This window comes from Toxotes jaculatrix, chromosome 6 (genome assembly GCF_017976425.1).
Source record: "Toxotes jaculatrix isolate fToxJac2 chromosome 6, fToxJac2.pri, whole genome shotgun sequence".
NCBI lineage: Eukaryota > Metazoa > Chordata > Actinopteri > Toxotidae > Toxotes > Toxotes jaculatrix.
Window position 1 is genome coordinate 24,597,363 of NC_054399.1, and position 24,295 is coordinate 24,621,657.

At 45.0% G+C, this 24,295-nt stretch overlaps 1 protein-coding gene across 4 annotated transcripts in view; it reads left to right on the forward strand.

Annotated features, from left to right (window-relative positions):
- Nucleotides 1-24,295, forward strand: part of nfia (nuclear factor I/A) — a 113,205-nt gene that overhangs the window by 78,845 nt on the left and 10,065 nt on the right. The window contains exons 3-11 of one of the 4 annotated variants that reach the window (XM_041039788.1): nucleotides 1,222-1,287; nucleotides 2,198-2,272; nucleotides 10,141-10,258; nucleotides 13,137-13,264; nucleotides 14,541-14,591; nucleotides 16,992-17,159; nucleotides 21,003-21,181; nucleotides 22,859-23,024; nucleotides 23,905-23,993. In XM_041039788.1, the coding sequence (XP_040895722.1) occupies nucleotides 1,222-1,287; nucleotides 2,198-2,272; nucleotides 10,141-10,258; nucleotides 13,137-13,264; nucleotides 14,541-14,591; nucleotides 16,992-17,159; nucleotides 21,003-21,181; nucleotides 22,859-23,024; nucleotides 23,905-23,993 (1,040 nt within the window). The remainder of the gene's footprint in view (nucleotides 1-1,221; nucleotides 1,288-2,197; nucleotides 2,273-10,140; nucleotides 10,259-13,136; nucleotides 13,265-14,540; nucleotides 14,592-16,991; nucleotides 17,160-21,002; nucleotides 21,182-22,858; nucleotides 23,025-23,904; nucleotides 23,994-24,295) is intronic. The other 3 variants (XM_041039785.1, XM_041039786.1, XM_041039787.1) reach the window with 3 other exon arrangements.

Genomic DNA, 24,295 nt, shown 5'->3' on the forward strand with positions numbered 1-24,295 from the left:
CGCTTGGATTATTTCATGTTATTATCTGTACTGATGTTTATGAATTTATTTTTGTTATGTTTGTTGTGTGTGAGGACCTTTGCAAACCAGACAGTTCATCTCAAAGCTTCATCCTCAAATTACAGTTTTAAAGAAATGAATGTGTCTAATGAAGAATATGTCTAAGCATGAGTGTGACTAATAAAACCAGCAGATTAACCAGACATCACAAATGAAAAGCTTTTAGGAGCTTTTCAGTAAAATCAGATTGAAAAGGAGAAGGTGTAAATCTGCTTTAAGATGTTTGTTCCAGAGTCAGAGACTCACAAACATCCTGAGCTTTAAAAAACTAAACTGAACTAAACTAAACTAAACTAAACTGTACTCAGAATTCACCCTGACAAAGTTTTCAAACCAAGCTCAGCTGCACAACATGCAGGTGCACGTCTTCACCTTCTCTTTGATAATTAAAATTGTTCATAATTAAAAACTCTCCCTTTAACGGACGTTCTAATAAAACCAAACCTGACTCAGTTCCATCCATCTCAGTCCGGTCCTGAGTCATGGCCCCGGCGGCCGGCTCCAGGGGGATGATGGGTAATATTTCTTCCACTCCCCACCTATTTTATCTGCAGCGCGGGCCGATCGATGCTCCTGAAGCCGCTAAATCATCTGTAGGAGCGGAGCTGCATCAGGGCAGAGAGCATGCTGGGAAAACAGAGGCAGACATAGAGAGAAACAGGCTGCGTTCACCAAGCAGAGAGTAGTCTCTCTGTTAGAGGATGTAACACGTTTGACACCGACAGCTTCAGTTTCAGTCCGATTCACTGAGCTCACACTGTGCATCGGTCTGTGTTCTCACGTCTCTGTCTGTCTGTGTGCAGACCTGTGAGTGAATGGTCAGCTGTGTGCTGCAGCAGGTAGACTCTGTGTGTGAGAGCAGGTGAAACCCAAGTCTTGTGGTATCAAGATCAATGCAGGCGTCTCTCCACACACACACACACACACACACACACAGTGGTGGTAGCGTGTGGTAGTAGCGTGTTGTGTGCTGCTGTGTGATCCACTCAGCTTCATCTGCTGAAGTTGAATAAATCTCTTTTCACATTAGCATGAAAAATTCTCCTCTGTGTGTGTGTGTGTGTGTGCAGTGTATTTGACATGTACACAAGTATTTTTATTATTTTTATTTACTTGCTGTTTGATTCATCCTCATCTATGTTTGTTTGTTTTTCCCTCCAGAAGCCAGCCAATCAGAAAGCCCCAACCAGGCCAGCGAATCAGATATCAAGGAGCAGCCAGAGAATGGTGAGAGCTCATCTACAGACACACACACACACACACACTCCTGTACACATCATAATCTATAAATGTGTGTATTCAGTATACACACACTCTCAGGATGGCCCACATGTGACCCTGGTGGTCAGACTGAGAGAGGCTGTGGTTTTATCACACACACACACACACACACACACACACACACACACACACACACACACACACACACATTCCACAGTGGAGGGTGTTTGTCTGGATCAGGAAAGTGTGTGTGACAGATTTTTAAGTGTGTGTGTGTGTGTGTGTGTGTGTGTGTGTGTGTGTGTGTGTGTGTGTGTGTGTGTGTGTGTGTGTGTGTGTGTGTGTGTGTGTGTGTGTGTGTGTGTGTGTGTGTGAGAGAGAGAGAGGATATCCTCTCCGGTTTCATCTGTGGGAGTGTGTGTGTGTTAGACCTTGACCCTGAGGTTCAGCTACGTGCTGGTAGACACACACACATACACACAGAAATGCTCCCAGCTGTTGTGATTATCCTTGTGAGGAAACAGAAGCTTCCACTTCTCATCTGTCCTCACTGATTCTGATGTTCCTGATGTTTCTGTTCATTGACTGAACGTTAAACTTGTAGATTGTGAGTGAACCAAAGACGTCACACACCAAAACACTCAGTGATCTCACAGCTGTACAACAAAACACCGGTCAGCAGAGACCACTTCAACAAGACAGAGCTCAGACTGAAGTTACTCACATCTTCAGTTAGTGACAGATAATGTGACCTGCCGTCATCGACATTTGGCACTTTAAGCTGTGAGGGTGACTCAGAGAGAGAACAGATCAGAGCCCTAGTTTAGAAAATGAGCACGTTTGGTCAGAACCCAGATTTAAACAACAATAATAACACAGTGATTTATATAACAATGATAACCTCTCCCTCTCTCAGGTCACCTGGGTTTTCAGGACAGCTTCGTGACACCTGGAGTCTTCACGGTGGCTGAGCTCGTACGAGTCTCACAGAGTAAGTTCACCTCTCTGTCTCTCTGTCTCTGATTGGACTGTCATCAGTCGCAGACACTGCTCAGCTGATCTGTTCGTGTAGATTTGTCTCACACACATTAAGCTCTATATTTCTGCTTACATATTGGTCATGGGAAATCCTGGTTTCTCATTGGCTGGTAGGTGTCTGTTGACATCATATACCAGAACACCTGAGACTCTTTAACCTCTGTCATAGGTCAGTGCTCGTGTATTGAACTGCAGGTGCGCAGGTAACCTGAGCCCTAAAATGGCAATAAACAATAAATGTGTTTTCATGTGCTTTACAGCTACGTTAACAGGTGACACTTTGACTGTAGAACTGAACATCAGGAAAATTCAGGAAAGAATCATGTAATTGTACCGGGACTCTTTCCAAAACTTTCCAGGATTAATCCATGTTACCTCTGAGTATCTGTGTATCTGTTCAATGTGTCGTCTGATGGATGGACAATGAGTCTTGTCGTTTTCATTGGGAATGGTACTGTACTTTTTTAGTTCTTAACACTGAGAGAAGATAAAATAAGCATGCTTTCTCAGGATAAGCTGTAGATATGCAGCAATTTTTCAGTGGACAGGTCAGTTTTTCATTCTAATATGTTATTTGAAGGAATGTGAAGAATCTTGAATCCTTTTCTTTACTTTTTGTTTTACCTTTACAGATTCTGTAATCTCATGTGGGATGGACCAGATGTTTAACAGGAAACAGAAAAAGAAATTACACCAATTAATCTAAACTTATAACATCATGTGTCTGCTGTTACATCATAACCTGCTACCAATCAGCTGCCCTTTTCTCTCTGAAGTCATTTAATAATAAGGAAATATCAGAGGTATGGGAGAGCAGGGGCGGGGCGGGGTGGGGGGCGTATGATAGATAGAAGGGACCGGAGAGAGAATGAAAGAGAGAACGAGGGACAAACGTGACCTTTAAAAAGTGCCGACATGCAGGAGAGAGAGAAAGAGAGAGAGAGGGAGAGAGAGAGAGAGAGAGAGGGAGGGAGGGAAAGAGAGAAAGAGGGAGGGAGAGAGAGAGAGAGTGACAGAGAGCGCAGTGGGATCTATATAAGTCTGTCGATCGGCCACCGCTAACAATAGCTGATGTAAAGTGCCTGTCAGCACACACAGAGACCCCTGATCAAAGAGTCATTGATCACACACACACACACACACACACACACCCATGCTTGATCAGATGCGCGTGACTGTGCCTGCAAACGCTATCTCACATAGTCACTTAATCACTCACACACACACACACACACACTTCATATTGGCATAATATGTGTGTGTGTGCTTGTGTTTATATGTGTACTTGGGGGCGATGAGGGCACCAGGAACACACACACTCAGTCCCACACACACACACACACTCAGAGGAACTGAAGTATCTGAATGATATGAACTAACTGCAGGTCATAGTGTAAAAATATTTCAAAATAAAAGTCGCACATCCAGACATTTACTTTACTTAAAGTACAAAGTAAAAGTATCACCATGCACATGGCCCATTTCAGAATAATTATTATTATTGTCATAATTATTGATGCACTTGATGTGTTCATCATGACTTCATAGCACAGTACAGCATAGCATAGCACAAGACAGGACAGGACGGGAAAGTATTTGAGTAATGGTACTTGTCTACATTCCAGTCTACATTGGTTTACGTCTCCACGGTTAAGTCTGGTTTAGGTGTCTTTGGTCTAATCTGGTTTACGTCTCTCTACGTCTCCCTGGTCTGGTTTAATACAGAAAAAGTTCACAGTGACTTCAGACACAACCTGTTTATTTACATTTAACCTTAACCACAGGCGAGACGGGACTGTTAATCTGGTCTCTGGTCTCACTGTCCTGATCTCTGTATGTCCTCCGTCCACCTCGTCCACAGAGATTCTGTTGCTGTTAATGAATGTAGCTTGGTTCAGTTTTAAAATCCGTTGCCTCTGATCATCATCATCAGATATGGAAAACACTTTAGTTGCATATGAACATAGAGAACCATGTTCCAGTGTTTTTACGGGCTTCATACTGTAGTGATCCCTTTTCAGTATGATTCGGTGTCATTGTGTAAAAGATCAGTTCACAGGCAGAATCAGCAGACGGAAAGAAAACAGTTCATATGTGTGAGTTGTCTGTTTCCTCTGAATTTAATATTTAAGATGTGAGGAAAACAAAGAGTAAGAAAAGTTTGTGTGGCTGCACAGACACAGACACACACACACACACGCTATATAGGTACAGTATATATCATATACTCACAGACATACACACACAAATGTATTCACAGATGCACACACCCTCTCTCTATTCTGTGTGTGTGTGTGTGTGTGTGTGTATTGTGTTGGTCAGCAGATTCGCAGCGATGCGGCTCTGGAAGAATCACTTATAGATTAGAGTGCAGGAGAGTCTACAATGTGTGTGCGTGTGAGAGAGAGAGAGAGAGAGAGAGAGAGAGAGAGAGAGAGAGAGAGAGAGAGAGAGAGAGAGAGAGAGAGAGAGAGGACCAGCTAGCCATTCCAGATTGTAAGTTAAAAGCTGATGTACCTGAATGGCGTGTGTGTTGTGCACAGGTTGTGTATGAACGTGTTTGTAAAGTGAAGCTGCAGCAAACGGATCGTTTTATAAAGCTTTAGAAAACAGTGAAAATGTGACGCATTTAAAAACCAGTTATATTGTGTGTGTTTTACTCTAACAGAGCAGGTTCTGTTCAGAGTTTGGGCATTTTAGCCTGAAAATGACTAAAACTATTATCAAAATAACTGCCAGTTCATTTTCTATCAGTCGACTAATTGAATAAGCAACTAATCAATGGCAGCACAACAAGTATGAAGTCTTTACTACGTGCTAATTGTTTGGGCTGTGTTCAAACAACGCAGTGAAAATGGTTTGCTGCAGGTTGCTCTGAACGTTGCCTGAAGGTTAACTCATTGTTGCCACAGGTCACAGAACACGGTATAACACCAGCGGCAGACTGAGGCCGAGTCCTCCTCAGCTTATCACCTTGAAGATGTTGAACAGATGAAGATTTAAACGAAGGACGAGTTCTTCCTTCTGAACATTTGACTTTTTCAAGTTGTTTCTTTGACTCTGGAGTCACAGAGCCACACAGTGACTCCTGTGGTTCAGTATAACCAGAATTTGAAAGTTTGAATTTACAGAAAAAAATGTAACTCCTCACATTTTCTAAGCGGATCTCCCAAAAGGTTCCAGCACAAACCACATGTGTACTACTTGTGTATGTGTTTGTCTGTTTGCAAGAGTGTGCGATCTTGTTTAAGAGACTGAATGGACACACACACATATACACACACACACACATGCAGGGGTCTGCAGGGGTGACTGAAGCCTATAGCTTACCAGAAGATGAGAAGTGTTCGAGGGGGTGTGTATGTGGGGGGGGGCGGGAGGGGGGGGGGGGGGGGGGGGGGGGGGTTATTGAACAGAGCCAGATCAACACATGCACACACACGCACACACACCAAAAACACACACATGCACACACACGCACCACACACACACACACACACACACAGTGGGTGACCTTGGCGTTGTGCAGCCATTACACAATTCACTGGCAGGCCAATCGAATCTCTCTTTGTCGATCATATCCTATTAAAGCAGCACACAAAGAGAGAGAGAGGGTGTGAGAGAGGGAGAGGGGGAGAGAGGGGGAGAGAGGGGGAGAGTATAGGTTAGTGTATCAGGCCTGTATTAAATGTAATTGGTCAGTTCAGTTTATTTCTGCAGATTCTGACTTTCCTCCCCAGTCATCCCTCATTCCTCCGTCTGTCTCTCTTTGTCTCTGTGTCTCTCTCTCTGTCTCTCTCTCAGTCTCTGTCTCACTCTCTCTGGTCTCTGTGAGGTGATTCCTGTGAGACTTTCAGACAGCTGAAGTCTCTGTGGCGTTGATGCTTTGTATTTTGACTTAGCAGGAAGTGACGCTGACTCTCTGCTGTACGATATGCCCCAGGCTGCAGCTCTATCCCATCAGCCACCACACTCAACAGAGCAGCTCGTAGCTTAAAATGGAGGAAACTCCAAACCAACATCTCACTCACTGTTTATCGCTCCAGACCCGGTAATCAGGCTTTGAAGCAGAGGTCAGCTCCTGTAAAGTTTCCCTCCCTGAGGTTTCTCTGGTTGCCATGGTCACACAGGGAGGTGCTGTGGTGACATGAAAGATGGGGCACTGATGTGCCTTACTCAAACTTGTAACTACACACTGGCGCTACAATGCCGGTCAGTTTGGCTTCTCCTGTTTTCTCCTATGAGCTTCTGATGCTGGCGGAAACTGTTGTTGAGAGTGAAACAGGTGGAAGAAAGACTCATCTTGTGAAGCATGTCCACTTTCTTTTAATCTAACCACCATGCAGCCTCATCACTGCATCAGCTGCTCTGATTGGTCTAAACAGACCACAAGTTGAATGATTCCAGGCTCTGAAATGAAGAATTTGATGCGTTTTCTTGTTGTCACGGGTAACAAAACACTTAATGGCGTCACCCTGGACAGTTTTTATTGTTTTCAGATGTTTTGTGGACAACAATCAATCAATCAATTAATAAACAAGTAGCAGAATAATAAAAAGAAACCCAGAGTCAACTAAACACACCAGAGATTAAAAATATGAACCCAATGTTTGTGACATATTTACAGGTCAACCTATAAACACTCACATTTAGTCACATTCATTGGAAACAGGTTTAATTTACACACGCGCGCACACACACAGTGATGCATGAGTGGAGTGCCAGGGGCTCACCTTGGCACTGACACACATTTCACGTATACACACACACACACACACACACTTTTCCTCTCAGTGTGTCAGGAGAGCTGATATTAGACATAAGGATTTGGGGATTAAGTTGATATGATGGCATAACACTCCCACTGCACACACACAAACCAAACACACCCAAGCACACACACATATACACATCAAATATACACTCACAGACACACACATCTACAGAGCACACACACACGCAAACAGATAAGAAGGCAGATGACCCACTTGGCACATTCTAGTACCTTCGTCTTGAGGCATTCCCACCCAACACACACACACACACACACACACGCACACACACACACACGGAGTGATGCAAGGATGAAAAGATGAATAAAGCTGGAGGCCTGCATAGTTCACACTCATCCATCCCTCCTTCCCCCTGCCCTCTGCTGCCCCAGGCAACACACACACTCACACCTGGTGATGTGCCAACACCATATGGGCATCACAACACAAATGGCACAAAGATGTGTGTTCATTTTAATAATAATCACAATAATAATAATAATAATAATAAATCTGTAACAAAGTTTGTTACTGGGACAATAAAACATTTTAATCAGAGGCAGAGCAGAGAGAGAAGCTGTCAGAGCAAATCTTTGATTTGTTTGTTAAAGGTGTGTTTCAAAGTTAAAATCTGTCTCTGCCCATCTTTATCGTAAAGATCACGCTGCAGTGGCAAACAGCCAGGCTGCAGCACAACATCAGCCTCTAGGATTTAAATCCACAGAGCAGCAGAGGAAAGTGTAGGTTGGTTTATTCGCAGCAGTTTAGTAAATAAAAATGAAAGTGAAACGTCACTAACGGTCTGAGATGCTGGAGGCTGCAGTGTTCACTGAGCCTTCATCACCACCGTACGTCCCGGCTCTCTGCCACCACTGAAACTCTGCTGCTACAAATTCGATCACAGTTCACCCATCATAGCTTACTGTGAACCCAGTTTGGTTCCTGACCCACTCCTCTGAGATCCTCAGGTCCTCAGGTCTTGGTCTAAGGTCCAGACTTGGACACTCAGTCTTTGGAGTGACTCTCCTCCATTACCTCTGAAATCTGCATCTTTTGCAACTTTTAGCTTTTCTGTGAATTATTATGTATCAATATTTTAATGTTTTTACTGCTTTCATTGAGAAATACTTTGTGTTTTGATAAGTGCTAAATAAAGTATATTATTATTATTACATTAAGGTATATTATTATCATTATCATTAATATGAACAGACAACATCCTGATGATTAATCTCAGAGTTTTATCAGTGCAGCTAAAATGCAAAGGTGCTGGAGTAGGATTTGTTTTACGCCTCGTCAGAGGTTCAGACAGGTCTGGGGCTGGGCAGATGACGATCTGCCCTGGCTGGAATAAAATCCCTGAGCCAATCAGAGCTTTGTAAATGGGATTAAGAACCAGGACAGAATCTGATGTCAGAGACAGAATCTATTCCAACAGAAATGGAAACAAAGGCGGAAGAGATCAGTGCATCTCGACAGGTAGTTGTGAGTTAGAGGGACACACACTGCAGAGCGTCCTCTCAGCTGACGTCCAGAACTTACACTCAACACATCAGGTGGCAGCAATGTGCTAATTCACAGAGTGACTGCGATAAAACTGTTGCTTTTCCAGTTGCAGCAACTGTGTCAACACCCTCCAGTGTGTGTTGCTCTGTGGGCGGGTGGTGCCTTGAAGGTCAGAGGAAGGAAGCTCACTAGTGACCTTAAGGTTCACAGGAACGGGGATCACCAGAATCAGAAGGATCCATGGTCAGAGGATCATGAACATCCACAGTAACTTTCATGTTCATTGTGAGCAGCGGCTGCTGCCGTCAGTTCTGTATCTGGACTGTTCAAAGTCTGACACTGGAGCTTGAGTTCTGTATTTTTAGCCTCTTTTTGTTTTCCTGATGTACACAGACACACATGTTGTCGCTCTGCATAGTCGTATATGAAACGCATACAGTTGCACATCTAAACTAAGTGGACTTGTGATGGTGTGTGATCATCAGTGTGTGTGTGTATGTATGTGTGTGTGTGTGTGCGTGCAGCTCTGTCAGGCCGGGGTACTGTCTCTGCAGGGCAGAGAGAGAGTGATAGATAGAGCGAGCTCACGGTGCTGAGCTCAGCAGAAAACTACCCACCAGATCCTGTCAGTCCTCCTCCTCCTCCTCCTCCTCCTCCTCCTTTCATCCCATCACGCCATCATGCTCTCTGTCAATAAAGCGATGAAGAGGAGGGATGGAGGGGGGCTGAGGGGGGGCTGGAGGCGAGGGGCTAGACGGATGTCCGGGTTTGAAGCTGATTGCTGCCTTTGTTCAGCAGGATTTCAAATTGAAGCATTTGACAACAAAGAGCCGACTGCCCCCCCACACTCCCTCTCTCTCTCTCCTCCTCTCTCCCCTCTCTCCCTCTTTCCCTCTCTTTCTCTCACCCCCTCTCTCTCCCTCTGCCCCCCACCAAACCCCTCCCTCGCAAGCCTTTGTGGAAGAGCTGCTCTCCCCTGAGAGCAGCAGAGGAACAGATAGAGAGATGTGGAGGAGGGTAAATGGCAGAAGATGGACAGATCAGAGAGGAAGGAAAGAGAAAGAGAGAAGAAGAAGAAAAGTGCAACTTGTTTTTGCTTGTAGATGCTAATGTCATGAACTAGCTGCTCCTATTACATAATATACACTCGCCCCATCAGGAGCCGTTTGCTAATGTTTGATCTGTAAATAAAAAATCTTAGAATGGCTTCAGCTGACAGCCGAGGGAGGTGGTGCGGTCGGTGATTATGTTGTTGATCCACTGTAAATGAAACAGGACCTGAAGGATCAAGGCCTTTTCCCGGAGGATGTGACTTGCAGGAGAAAGCTGATCCAGCATCAGGACAGAGTCGAGGGGAGGTTCAGGACGTTTGTAGGGTCCCAACTTTAGACATGTCAGACATGAGAGCCGCCGCTCCTTCACGTTATAAGGAGTCAGCTGAGGTGGAGAACGTCCCGGGGGAAGACCAGAAACCAGAACATGCTGGATGTCAAAGGTCTTAACAGGTCTGTACTAATCTGTTCTGTCTCTGTCTCTGTCTCAGCACCCATCGCAGCTGGCACCGGTCCAAACTTCTCATTGGCCGACCTGGATAGCTCCTCCTACTACAGCATGAGTCCAGGAGCCATGAGGAGACCCCTGCCCAGCACCTCCTCCTCCAGGTACACACATACACACTCCCCAGTCCCAAATCCCACGTCCACAGTTCTTATTGTGACATGTTGGCAGCAGAGAACAGGAGAGCCAATCAGAAAACAGACACCCCTGTTACACTAGAGCTACACATCTACTGACAGCTGAGTCTCTGCTCCATCAGGTCACTGTGACGTTGATCTGATTTAAAGGGATTCAGTATAATACACATCTCTTTACATCTGACCACACATATGGATCTCTTTTGGCCTGATCCCAGATCTGATTGCAGCTGTTTTGCATTTCCCACAATGCCGCTCAAACGGCACATCATGTTACACCTCGTATGATTGTACGTCTCGACGCTTTAATGTGACTGAGAGAGAGAAGTCAGAATTCAGCTGCCGTCCTTTAGCCTACAGATCACTGACAGATCATCACCTTTTAAGCTGATATGTTCCCTCTCTTTTACTCTGTGTTTGGTCTCCACCAGCTCCTGAGGGAAATATCTGTCTCTTTAGCTGCTAAATGCTCCACCATGTTCACCAGCTGCTCTCTGACTGAGTCTGTCTGCTGTTTGCTGCAGAGCAGGCTGAGGACAGACTCCTCTCACCTTGTCACTTCGCACTTATTATAAAATATACCTTACTTACACATTACACTTGAAGTGTTTTTGGACCTGAAGTTTTTTAGCCGTTATTCGTCAGCATACAGGAGGGGACTGACATGAACTCAACAGAGACCAGAACTGGTCTTGAACTGGGGATGTTGTGCTTACGTGGTTAGTGTCGTAAACCCCTAGACCATCGGGCCCCCCAGAGTTCAGATCTTCAAGTGGAAGTCAAAAAACACATAAACCAGAATCTCAACAAACACAAACATCAACAAACATCTCAACAAATACAAACAGTTACATACAACACACACATTCATGTACGTGATGTGTTGCAGGGCTGTGTGTTCTCAGCAGTATGGTTTCATGTTTAGCCTTCACAAAGCTTACTTAGAGTACACACACACACACACACTCACATGCTTGCAGGGTTTGCCCTGACCTCCTCTGTTAAATCGATGCGGTCGCAAAAGTCGTCTGTCTGTCTGCTGAGATACCTGCCCTGCAGCACGCACACACACACTCACAAACACACACACTCACATATACTGAACTACTGACTCAGATTAGCTGAGTGTGTGTGTTTCTGTGTGTGTGTCCTCGGTCTTTTCACACTCCCTGTCTTTCTCCTCTCTGACTCCACACACCTCTCCAGAGACCTCCCACACACACACACACACACACACACACACACACACACACACACACACACACACACACACACACACGCACACACAGCTGCAGCGCGGTGAAGCAGATCCATATGGAAATCTTTTAAATCTTGAAGTCTTTACTAATGTCAGAGACTCTTCATTCATACATACACACCTCACTGTACAGGCAGGTCACAGACACAACACATACACAGAAACATATACACACTCACACAAACTCATATACAAACTTGTGTATATCTTTGAGTGTGTGTGTGTGTTAATGAGCAGTCCTGTTGCTGATCTAACTCTCAGTGTTACATGACACATAAATGCCTGAAACAACAGCAGAGTGAAGGTTAGTGAAGCGTGCAGCAGGCTCATTAAAGGCCGTGTTTACTGTTTGTTTTTTTTTAAGCCTAGGCTTTATTTAAAACACTGTTTGACATAATTTATTACGAACCCTGACTTTAAATACTTCCAGACCTCCAGACCTTCAGACACCAGGAAGGGTTTTAGAGGAGAACCTCTCATCAAAGTCGGACATGTTGATATGGTTGATTAATTAAAAATTTCTTGACTTCATTTCCCTTAGCTACGTCTTACACAAGAAGCATGAAAGACCAAAAGACAAAAGGCCGCTCTGACTGACTGAGAGCTTTCTGTTAAAATCAGATTTACCCTGGTGCCTCATTAAACTGTATTAAGCTCAGTGAAAAGCAGCAGCAGAGAGGAAAGAACCTTGTCCAGGAAACCATGAATGTTTTTAGGAACTCAGGAACTGTAACTGCATCTCCCACAGGAATCAGGGCCTAAATTTAGATCCTAGTCTCTGCTTCAGGTGTCGTACTTTTCCGTGATTCAGATTCTTAAACTCAGATTATATGATACGCATCAGCAGACCATAACTTCCAGGATCTGCTTGATGTTTCATGACCTGTCCATGTCCAGCAATACGGTTCACGTGAATGCAGACCAGTATTAATGACCCCACAGGCTGTACACATGGAGCTGTGAGCGCTGACACCCGCTGTAGAAGAAGCAAAATACCTAGTTTTCTGTGTTACTGATGGTCAAACAGAGACATTTGTATGCTATTTAAAAACTTAGAAAACTAAACTTTATTTGTTAATTATTTGAACTCTGTCACATGCTGAAGGAGAAATAAAGATCTAACACTCAGCAGATTGGCCCCTGGAGGCAGATGCTGTGGAGTTTTCAGTGCACGTCTCACGTCTCACGTCTCCAGTCACTCAGCAGCACAGAGAACATTATGATTTTGTGTTGTTGTTTTTTAAACCCAGGGTTTGTTCCAGTGCTTCAGAGCAGAGGTGGGCCACCTCAAAGAAGGACCACTTGCATACCATCACATCATAAAAAGATTATCATACTTTTATGATATAAAAGATTTGCATCAAAGAAAAACCAGCAGAGCTTGTATTTGACTGAGCGAAGGCAAATGAGTGTTCATCTCCTGAATCTGTTATCAGCCTGTTTTACTCATCAAGGAAACAAACGTCACGCCTCATCTCTACTCATCACAGACACTTTATTATCATCAGCCAGTGAATTTAAGCAAACTGAGAGGAGTTAACAGTTCTGCTCTCTCTCTCCTGTGTGTGTGTGTGTGTGTGTGTTCAGCTCTGCCAAGAGGATAAAGTGTATGGAGGAGGACGTGGATAGTCCAGGAGAGGAGTCCTACTACCCGGGTCAGGGTCGATCTCCGGGCAGCGGCAGCCAGGCCAGCAGCTGGCACGACGTGGAGCCAGGTATCCCGCTGCCACAGAAACTACCCCCCCCCCCCCCCCCCCCCCCCCCTTCTAATAACCCCACCCTCCTCACCACCAACCCCAGACCTAATACCCCGCCCTCCTCCACCATACACACACACTTCATACACATCCCAACTTTAACCTGCCGCTCCAAAGCAGCTTGGGAAACGGAGCGATGCTTTCATGTAACAGTGTGTAGTGATGCTTGAAGCAGGGAGGGGGGTGTGTGTATGTGTGTGTGTGTGTGTGTGTGTGTGTGTGTGTGTGTGTGTGTGTGTGTGTGTGTGTGTGTGTGTGTGTGTGTGTGTGTGTGTGAAGGAGAGAGAGAGAGAGGGTGACATGTAAGTATGTAAACCATGTAAACACACTACACTTGTGAGACTGAGACTGTGTGTACACATGTGTATTGATGACTCAGAGCTAAGAGGTGACAAGTAGACAAGTAGTTTTGTGTCTTGGTAATTATGCCTGTGTGTGTGTGTGTGTGTGTGTTGTCTCTATACCACAGCCACTAAAATTCCCTCTCTCTGATTGGCTGGAAGGTTCTGTTACTAACCATGAATTCTTGATCAGTGGCTGAAGCAGTTTATTTAGCTGAGCAGCTCAGAGAGAGCCAGGCTTCACCTCTGTCAGTGTGAACTCCACTGTCCGCCACCCTTACCTGGTGTCTTGATATGATGTTCAGGGGGGTGGGGGGTGGTTGTGGGGGGGGGGGGGGGGGGGGGGGGGGGGGGGGGGGTTGCGGCGGGTGGTTGCGGTGGGTTGGGGGGGGGCGGGCATTCGCTCTGTGGGGCCCAGGTTAATCCAGCCATGTAAGTTGCTGTGGGTGGGATCACACTATTTTCTGGTCATCCTCTGTTCCCTGACTTTCCGATCACAGCTGATGAACAGTAGATGTCCAGTCTGTCTCTCATGTACATTCCCTCACACACACACACACACACACACACACACACACACACACACACACACACACACACACACAGAGGCCTTTCCCTCTTCACACTGATCCAGCTAACACGCTAACGCTGTGTAAACACACGATCCATCACCGGGATTCAGATGTAAACAGGAACACACTCCATGCTGTGTGTGTGTGTGTATTATATTCTCAGAGATCTGCCCCCTCACACACACACACACACACACACACAGGCATAAATACCCATGATTGCCTCCACCTCTCTCTCTCAGTCAGTATATTCATGCTGCTTTTCTTTTTCTTTCCTCTGTTCGTTTCTTTTCTTTCTTTCCTCCGTCTCGCGGTGGAAAGCTGGATATAAGCTGCGTGGCTCTCTAGCTAGCTCGTTCATCTCCCGACAAGGTAAAGACTGTGAACACGCCTTTTTATTTTCTGTCTACGTGTCTGTGAATCCGTTACCTCCTCCACCTCCTCCGCCTCCACCTCCTCCTCTTCTCCACCTCCTCTCCACCTCCTCCTGATGGGTAGATGATACCTGGAAGGGTTTTGGTTTGTCGTTTGGTGTCATGACGTGTCTGGTTCAGTCTGGTGGATTTTTTTTTCCTCCTCCTGCCGAGCTCCTCCCTCCTCTGCTGTCTCCTCTTCTCCTCCTCCACTCCTCATTTGTAGTCTCTCCTCCCTTCTCTCTCTCCCTGCTCTGTATCTTCTCATCCTCTCCTTGGATGCATCCTCCTCCTTTCCTCTCTGTCCTCTCATCCCCTCACATCTCCTCCTTTTGTCTCCTCCTCTCCTCCTATCCTGTTCCCCTTCTTCTTTTTGCTCTGATTTCCTTCTCTCCTATTCTTGACTTTCCTCTGTTGTCTCCGCCTCTCCTTTCTTTTCTTTTCTCATCCTGTCATTTCATCTCCTGTCTTTTCCATTCACATCTCCTCTCTGGTTTCCTCCACTTCTGCCCTTTCCTCACTCCTTTCCTCCTTCCTTCTCTACTCTCTTGTCTTCTTTTGTCTTTTCCTCTCCTCTCATTTCCTGCCTCCTTTTTCTTTACTTGCTCTTCTTGTCTTTCCTTTTTTCATCCTGTCCTCGCCTCTTCTCTTCTCCTCTCCTCTGTTCACTTATCTTTTCCCACCCATTTCTTTCCATCCTCCTTTTCTCGCTCCTCCTCTTCTCCTCCTCCATCCATCTGTTATCCTCTCTTCTTTTGTCCTCATTTCCTTTCACTCTGTTCTCCTTCCTCCCCTTTCCTCTCTTCCTTTCCTTCCGTTCTTGCATTCCTCTTTTTTCCTCCACTCTGTCTCCTTTTTTCCTTTCCTTTCCCCTTTCCCTCTCCTCTCCTCTCCTCTCCTCTCCTCGCCTCTCCTCTTCAACCGCCCCTCAGTATGGAGGCACCTGTGGGTGCAGCACCCATCACCCCACCACACCCCACCCACCTGGCAGCATGCTGATGACATCATCATGGCTGTTTATTTATTGGTCGATTTCTGTGAGGAAAAAACACGGACTGAAACACTGTGCATGATACACTGTGTGTGTGTGTGTGTGTGTGTGTGTGTGTGTGTGTGTGTGTGTGTGTGTGTGTGTGCGTGTGTGTGTGTGTGTTGGAGGTGATATCTTCTGTCTCAAAACAACAAAGAAAGAAGTTGAGTGGAGGAAGAGGAGGGATGAAGGAGTGAAGGAGGAGGAAAGATAGACACAAATGGGGAAGGCAAGAGGAAGATGGATGGATAGAGAGAAGAAAAGAAAGTATCTGGAGAAGGAGGAATGATGAGAGATAATAGAGATGACAGACAGACAGACAGACAGACAGACAGACAGATAGATAGATAGATAGATAGATAGATAGATTCAATTCCACCTGACAAAACCTCTTCAATTGTTCATCACTCTCTCTCTCTCTCACACATACACACACACACACAAACACACACACGCACACACACACACCACCCTCCTCCCCCCCTGCGCCTCCGTCCCTCACTAAGTTCATGGCAGACTCTGATGCTGCAGGTCACTTGGAGTCCACGTCGTCTCCAGATCACAGGACGTTCATGAGTTTAGGACACATGGCAGGGGAAGAATCGTGTTCTGTTTCTGTAATGTACAAATAATATCTTTATATTTTCAGTTTTCAATTTCTATGTTTTCTGTTTTTTGTTTTTTTAGGAAGTAACAAATAAATTTAAAATAAATTTCTTTATATTACCTTTCTTTCCCTTCTTTTTAAATCATACAAGTAATTAATGAAATATTTCATTAATTCATTAATAATACATTTCTATTTTGTAAATACTATTATATCATAAATAAAAATAAACATTTTTTAAATTTATAATTGTTATTTATTTTTTATTTTAAATTTAACTTTAAGCCAAATAACATGCTGTTGATTTTTAGTTTCTGTTTATTTTATTTATAATACTGTAGTAAAAGTGTCATTTAAAAAAAACAATTCTGTAATTTTTTTAATGTTTTATTTTTTTTTTCAGGCATTTTATTTATTTATTGAACTTTCATTTGTTTGACTGTAAAACTAGATGATCACGTTAAAACAAACACCCGCCCTCACACTTACTTCTCCCTGTGACGCCCTGCAGCCCTGTGCATCAATTCTGTTGGCCCCTCCCTCCCTGATTTTCAGACCCCACCCAAACCGACCCCCCACCCCACACACACACACATCTCTCCTCCTCCCTCCTTCTCCCATCTCCTCTCCTCCCATTGGAGCCACATAAAAATGTAAAAACAAGCAAAAGCGAAACGCTGCCATGACCCGCTCCTCATCCTCATCATCATGGTTCTTGGCAGGGATGCCGTCGCCCGCTGGCGCTCTAAAGAAGTCAGAGAAGTCTGGTTTCTGCGGCGCCGTGCCTTCACCGAGTGGCGCCTCCTCCGCCTCCTCCTCTTCTTCTTCCTCCTCTTCCCCCCGAACGGCTTTCACACACCATCACCGGCCCGTCATTACCGGGCCTCGAGGTGAGGTCCTCAACAGTCAACCCCAACAAACCTCCACCACCCCCTCACCTCCCTCACTCCTCCCCCCTCACACACACACACACACTCACATCTCCTCACCCCTCCTTCCCCTGTTAGTAATCGTGGGTTTTGTCAGGAGGAGCCGCAGGAGAGCAGATCAGGAGGACGTACCTGTAGAGACTCACACCTGCAGGCTTTAGGCAGGGTTGTGTATGTGTGTGTGTGTGTGTGTGTGTGTGTTATGACTACATCCTCCTCACCCCCACCCCTCTACTGTCATGCTCCCCCACTCACAACTTCCCATTTTCCTCTTCTTCACGATGTGTTTTTATCCTCTGATTGATAAAAGTATCCTACAACTTGAAAACACTTCCTTCCTGCCGCTGTGTGTCCGTGTCTGTGTTTGTGTGTCTCTGTTTAGGTGTGTGTCTCATTGTTTGTATGTATGTGTATGTGTCTCTGTGTGTGTGCCTTAACATAACGTGTCCTGTATCATTTGGACTGAGTGTAATAAACTACAACAAGGAACAATCTGTGATTTTGTTCAAACAAAAACACACAAATCAGGGAGTTCACCTCTAAAACAGAAGGATTTAGCTCAGACCTGGACCCAGGCGGACCTGCGAAGACCAGCCCGAGCAGACTCAAATGGCTGACGTGAGTTTGCCATCCAGGTGCTGCTGGTGAAACATGTTTAGTGCTGAACGTTTCTCGTCACTCTGTGGGAGGAAAATCCAGCTCATGTAGAGGACTGAAGATGATTTGTGAGCTGATAGCAGCAGCTGAGCTCCTGCAGGGCTCAGAGGTACAGTGGGCGCTCCTCTGTCAACTTCCTGCCTCTGGAAAGTAAAACACGGTTATCGTGAATCCTCATCAGAGACGCTTTGTTGTGATCTAGATCCAGATGATTCCACGGGATTAGTTTGAGTTTGTGGTGCAAAGATCAGTCTGAGTTTCTTCTTACCTCTTCCTTCTGTCCACCTCCATGTTAGCCATCCTTCTCCTCCTCCTCCTCCTCCTCCTGGTCTCCATCTCCATTCATACTCACAGTGATGGGTAATTTCCTCCACCTCCTCATTCTGCTGCTCCCTCTCCCCTCCTTCCTCCTCTCTCGCCTCCTTCTCAGCTGACTGACTACATCTCATCACCTTCTCCTCCTCTTCTTTCTTCAGATCTTCTGGTCTCCATCCCTCTTTCCCTCCTCATCCTCCTTTCCCCCTGCAGTGCAAGGGAAGGAGTTCTGCTGTTTTAATTCTTCTCCTCCTTCTTATCGTTTATCAATCCACGTCTTGATGGCAAATATCTTCTTCATGGAAAAAGTTGGCAGGGGAGAGATGAAGTGGTGAGGAGGAGGAAGGGGAGGAGGAGGAGGGAGAGGAGGAGCAGGGCGCCTGAGCAGTGAAGCGAGGCAATTTGCAAAGTGGAACTAATCCCGGCCTTCTCCTCTGTGTTCGACATGCAGGCCGTCAGTCCTCGATACCACACACACACACACACACTGTTGTTAAAGGAAGACTCAGACATTTTGGAAAATCCTCCTGTTTGCTGTTTCGCCTGAAGATAGATGAGACGATCAATATGAATTCAGTGAGAACGTCCAGCAGAGAGAAGTTTACATGTTTATCTCTGCTGCTGTAACAACACATAAATCATCAGTTTGTTGTTTGTGTTGAGGCTGTAATGAATGCTACGACCTCTAGGAGGCGCTAGTAAAACTTTCACTCTGTTCAACCTTGTACTTTTATTTTTATTATTATTGGTTTCCATTTTATGCATCTTTATACTTCTACCCCTTACTCCTCTGCGTTTGTCTGACAGTTATACATATTGAAGTAATATGTTCAGACTCTACAGTGATGGATCATCTGTGTGGAGGAGAGGAGGAGGAGGTTTGAACTCTCCCTCGCTCATTCACCGTTATCCACGTTTGTATGTTTCACGGCGTAAACGCTACAGCGACACACAGCCATAGGAGAGAGATCAGAGAGGCAGTGGGATGAAGCCTGGAGGAGGATTTGACAGCAGGGTTTTCAGTGTGGACAGAAACACCCACTGCAGACGAGGTTGGATGAGATGTTGTCCAGAAGTTTGTCTGAAACACACTCTGCCTTTTGTCAGTGTCGGCTTCTGCTCTGGATGTACTTTTAAATTAAGCTCAATACAAGTTCTAGATAAAAAAAATAAAAAGAAGCTGCACTAAACTGATGCAGTCCTGTGTCCTCCGTCTGACAGACGGTGACAGGGATTCAACACAGTGAAACAAATGCTGCCTGAAAAATCTGATCAGAGCCGACAACGACAGAGACTCACCGACTGTTATCCAGTTATCATCAGCTCAACAAGCTGCTGCTGCCCTCTGCTTCGGTTTCTGCAGAACCAACATGTAACTGTTTTCAAAGGAATTAAGATTTTTAGTTTTTTCTGAGAGTACAATTAGCAGATTGAAACATGTCTGAAACATCTTAGCCTAGCTTAGCATAAAGGCCTCGCTCTCCTCGAACGCTCTCAGACGAAGACATTGCGTCTCGTTTGTTTATTTCGTACAAACAGAGAAAACAGAAAAAGCGGTTTGATTATTTCGTGTGCACAGAAATAATTCTTGACAAACTGCTGTTACCAAAATGCAACACAATTTATTTACAACACACGACTGTTGGTCAGCCACGTCTGAACAGACACACTCACACATACTCACAAACACACACAGATGGTTGTGCATGCCTGCACAGTGAGTGAGATCACTTCTATTAATGTACTTACACAGTGTCCCATTGTGTGTTTGTGTGTTTGTGTGTGTTTGTGTGTGTATGAGAGAAAGAGAGAAGGCAGAGAAAGCCATCCATCCATTGATTACTGTAAATACACTGGCCACAGGGTGCCCACACACACCCACACACACACACACACACACACACACACACACACTCGGTCAGTGTGTATTGTCAGAGTGATAAATCACAGCAGACTTTAAGTGAATTAGTGCAGCAGCTTTAACCCTCCATCCCTCTCTCTCTCTCCTTCTTCTCTCTCTATACATTTAAATGTCTCTCTCTCTCCCTCTCTCCCTCTGTCTCTATCATTTCTAATGTCTCTCTATCTCTGTCTGCCTCCCTCTCTCTCTGCCCTCTGTTACGTCTCTGTCTTTCCTCCTCTCTTCTCTCTCTGCTCAGAGCTCTATACATCACAGTCCTTAACGAGGCCTTGTCCACTAACGACCAATCAGAGAATATTAAACCAATTAGATCCTTAATTAGATTAGAGAGGAGAGGAAACGAGGGGAGGGGAGAGGAGAGGAAACAAGAAGAGAGTAAAGGAAACTAGAGGGGAGAGGAGAGGAAACGAGATGAGAGGAAAGGAAAGAAGGAGAAAAGAGGAGGAAACAAAAGTAGAAAGAAGGAAAGGAAACGAAGAGGAAACGAATAGAGGAGAGGAGAAGAAAGGAGAGGAGGAAACAAGAGTAGAGGAGATGAGATGAGAGGAAAGGAGAGGAGGAAATAGGAGGAGGAAATAGGAGGAGGAGCAACATAAATGATGGTCATTGACCTCCACACACTGGTTTTGATTGACAGCTGGTGTGACAGGTGCATTATGGTCTGTTGTCACTGTTTCATGCGCTCTGCTGTGTGTCCGTCATCATGTATTTGCATGTTAATCCACGCCCCCTTTAATCAACTTTAAATGTCCCCCTCCCTCCCCCTCTTTACTCCCCCCTCCTCCTCTATCTGCCCCCTCCCTCAATTAACTCTCTACTTCACCTTTCCAACTCTGCTTTGCCTTAATAATTTTCTCTGTGTTTCTCTGCCTCCCCTTTTCCTCACCCTCTCTCCCTTGTTCTCCCCACAGCGAGTCCCCACGCTCCCCCATCCAGCCTCCACTTCTCCTCCTCCCCCATCCTGCAGCAGCCCGGTTCCTACTTCTCCCACCCAGCCATCAGGTATCACCCGCAGGAGACGCTCAAGGAGTTTGTCCAACTGGTCTGTCCTGACTCCGCCCAGCAGGCCGGACAGGTGGGCTTCCTCAACGTAAGCACACACACACACACACACATGCACACATTCTCAATGCACACACTCATATGAATATACAGAAGTACACAGAGACACATCTGATCTGGGTTTTCCAGCCTCTGCAACGGTGGGATCAGTATCTGTTGGCAAGAGCAGAAAACACTGCAGTGTGTGTGTGTGTGTGTGTGCGTGCGTGTGGCCTTCTGTCTGCAGTGAGATAGTTGATATATCTGTGTCTAGACACTGAATCAATACACCGTCCACCACCCCTACCACCACGCACATGCATACACACACACACACACACACACACACACACACACACACAGTCTGGGTTTTTTTTGTGTACGTAGTAAAATTTGGACATGAAGGACTCGAGTGCTAAAACACATCATGTCCTGATACATGTAAATAACAGATGAGTCCGAGCTTTCAGTGACTTTCTGTCCAGATTTTTTTACACAGTGACTTTCAGTGACTCACACAGAGCTAAGTGACAAAATGCATGGATTCAGTGGAAGTGATATATACAGCACATGTCAGCAAGACATGATTGTCATCATGGCAGGTCATCAACATGGATGTGAAAAAAGACCTGATATCAGATACTTTGACAAAAAGCTCAGTGGGCCTCAAACAAGACCCAGTCATACTGACACTGATATGAAACCATTCACACACTATTTGTTTGGATCTGGTTTCACTTGGTAACAAACTGCTCCAAATACATCACACAACAAAAGAAGCCAACTTAGTTTATTACAGTTTATCTGCTGTTACAGGGTTAGCTCCCTGGCTAACCCTGGAATAATCCATGAACGATCCAGAGGCGGAATAAGGGATGTTTTTCCTTTTCCTTCCAGTCTGCTGACACTGAACGCAGCACTACCTTTTGTTAGTGTCGTCCATGTGACCACATTTTCTCAAATAGTGTCCAGGGCCTTCATTTTACCTCAGGCCTTAATCTGAGACAGGGTTATATCAGAGACAGGCCTCAAGTTCCCTGAATTTCCCCTTTCCCTAGTTAATACAAACCTACTCCATGTTTACGTGTTGTCTTGATAAATTCTGTATAATGCCCATTTCCACTGCACTAATCCATCAATACAACAACAATCATGTTGAGTGTTCAACTTCACCCAAACAATGTTAAATGATCATGGATGAAACAGCCTGTCCTTCACAGGAGGGCTTTTAATGTGAAAAAAAACATCAGGAAGGAGTTTGCTGAAGGTGGATAGAATGAAAACATTATTTCTGTTAATAAAAGAAACTGTTCTCTGCAGAGTGGTGAGTAAGACATGACTGCTGTACTGATGAATTAGAGCTGTGGACATGGACAGTACAGTACATAAATACAGACTATGAACCTGTAAATGGAGAGAAGTGGAGGGAAAGAAGGAGGGAAGACCGGAGGAGGCAGAGAGGTGAGGCGAGGTACTGAGGTATTATGCTTATAGATTAGCAGGATAAAATGCGAGCAGCAGCAGAATTCTTTATGACCAGCCAGGAAAACTGCTGACACACACACCACACAGACACACACACCACACAGACACACACACACACACACAGAGGACAGTAGAGAGTTGAGCTGTTACAGGTTAACCATGTGACCGACCTGTTGATGATTTTCTGTACTTGTGCATATGTATATATTTGTATTTAATGCCCCCCTCCCCCCATCTTCAGCCTAATGGTAGCTCCCAGGGAAAGGTCCACAACCCTTTCCTCCCGACACCCATGCTGCCTCCCCCTCCGCCACCCCCGATGGCCCGACCCGTCCCACTGCCCGTTGACGCCAAGCCACCCTCCACCTCCTCCACCGAGGGGGGAGGCAACTCGCCCACCTCGCCCAGTAAGTGCACTCACACACTCACATGCACAAACACACAGGACCAATTATATAATATCACCATTATTCTTAACTTTACGAATCTAGCATTCATAAATCACAGTATACTGCAAATTAAAAGAAGTATTTGGATCACATTTTCCTGGAGGCCAAAACGCCTCCACAACAACGGAGAAAATAAACTGAATATTTAAATTATTAATGGAATATTTACTTCAGTATCTAAAGAAATGCTTCATAATCTGTGAGAAGTGAATCCTATTGTTTTTGGATTATGTTTCACTTCAGGGTTTAGTGATGATTCCTGTCATTTTGGCAAAAACAGACACAGTTGGTGCCAAAATATTTAATCCTACTTACACTCATCAACACATGAACATATATATTTAATGCTGCTGTTTTTAGTTGCTGGAAAACAGTTTGTAGTTCAAATTGACTTAATATCTAGAAGAAAATAAATCATTGTCATCACTCATGACCTAGATGTTCTTAATAATTCCCAAACCTCTTTCAGAACTTTATTAATCTTCTGAGTGCTTTGAACAACAGTGTTAACGATGTCGGCCGCTTTGAAGTTGCTGGAAAGTGGATTTGTTTTTTTATGGATATAGGCTAACAGTTTCCCTTTGTTTCCAGTCGTTGTGCTAAACTAGGCTTAAATGTCATGGAGCTGGTTTCATAAATATATTTTGAGCTAGTCTGTAGAGTTAGGATAGTAGTATCTGGTCTAAGGCTGGATCTGAAACTACAGGAGAGTTAGTGAATTTGGAAAAAAACAGGCATGAAAAATGAAAAAATGAATGAGCAGAGGTTTGACATAGATACAAGAAGAAATGATAAACCTCGGCAAACTAACCTTTTTATGTGTGTGTGTGTTGCACAGCCTACTCCACCCCCACTACTTCTCCAGCCCAGCGGTTCGTCAGCGTCGGACCCAGAGACCCCGGCTTTAACATCCCTCAGCAGCCACAGGTAACACACACACGCACCTGGGCCATCTTGAGTCCAGATGGGCATCATTATCACCATATTTAAACAACAGTACGTCTCCTCCCTCTGTGTGACAGGTGAGACTGTGACACTGTCACATAAGGAGGGAATGTTCAGCTGTCCACATACTATAGGCCATATAGTGTATTCACAACTTCACAACAACAGTTATAACAAAGGTCGTCACCTTCAGCTCTGATTTAGAAAAGAGGTTAAAGTGTTGACCATAACTACATCTGAGGTGATTTTAACAAACCTGACAGCCAATCAGAGTGCAGGATTTT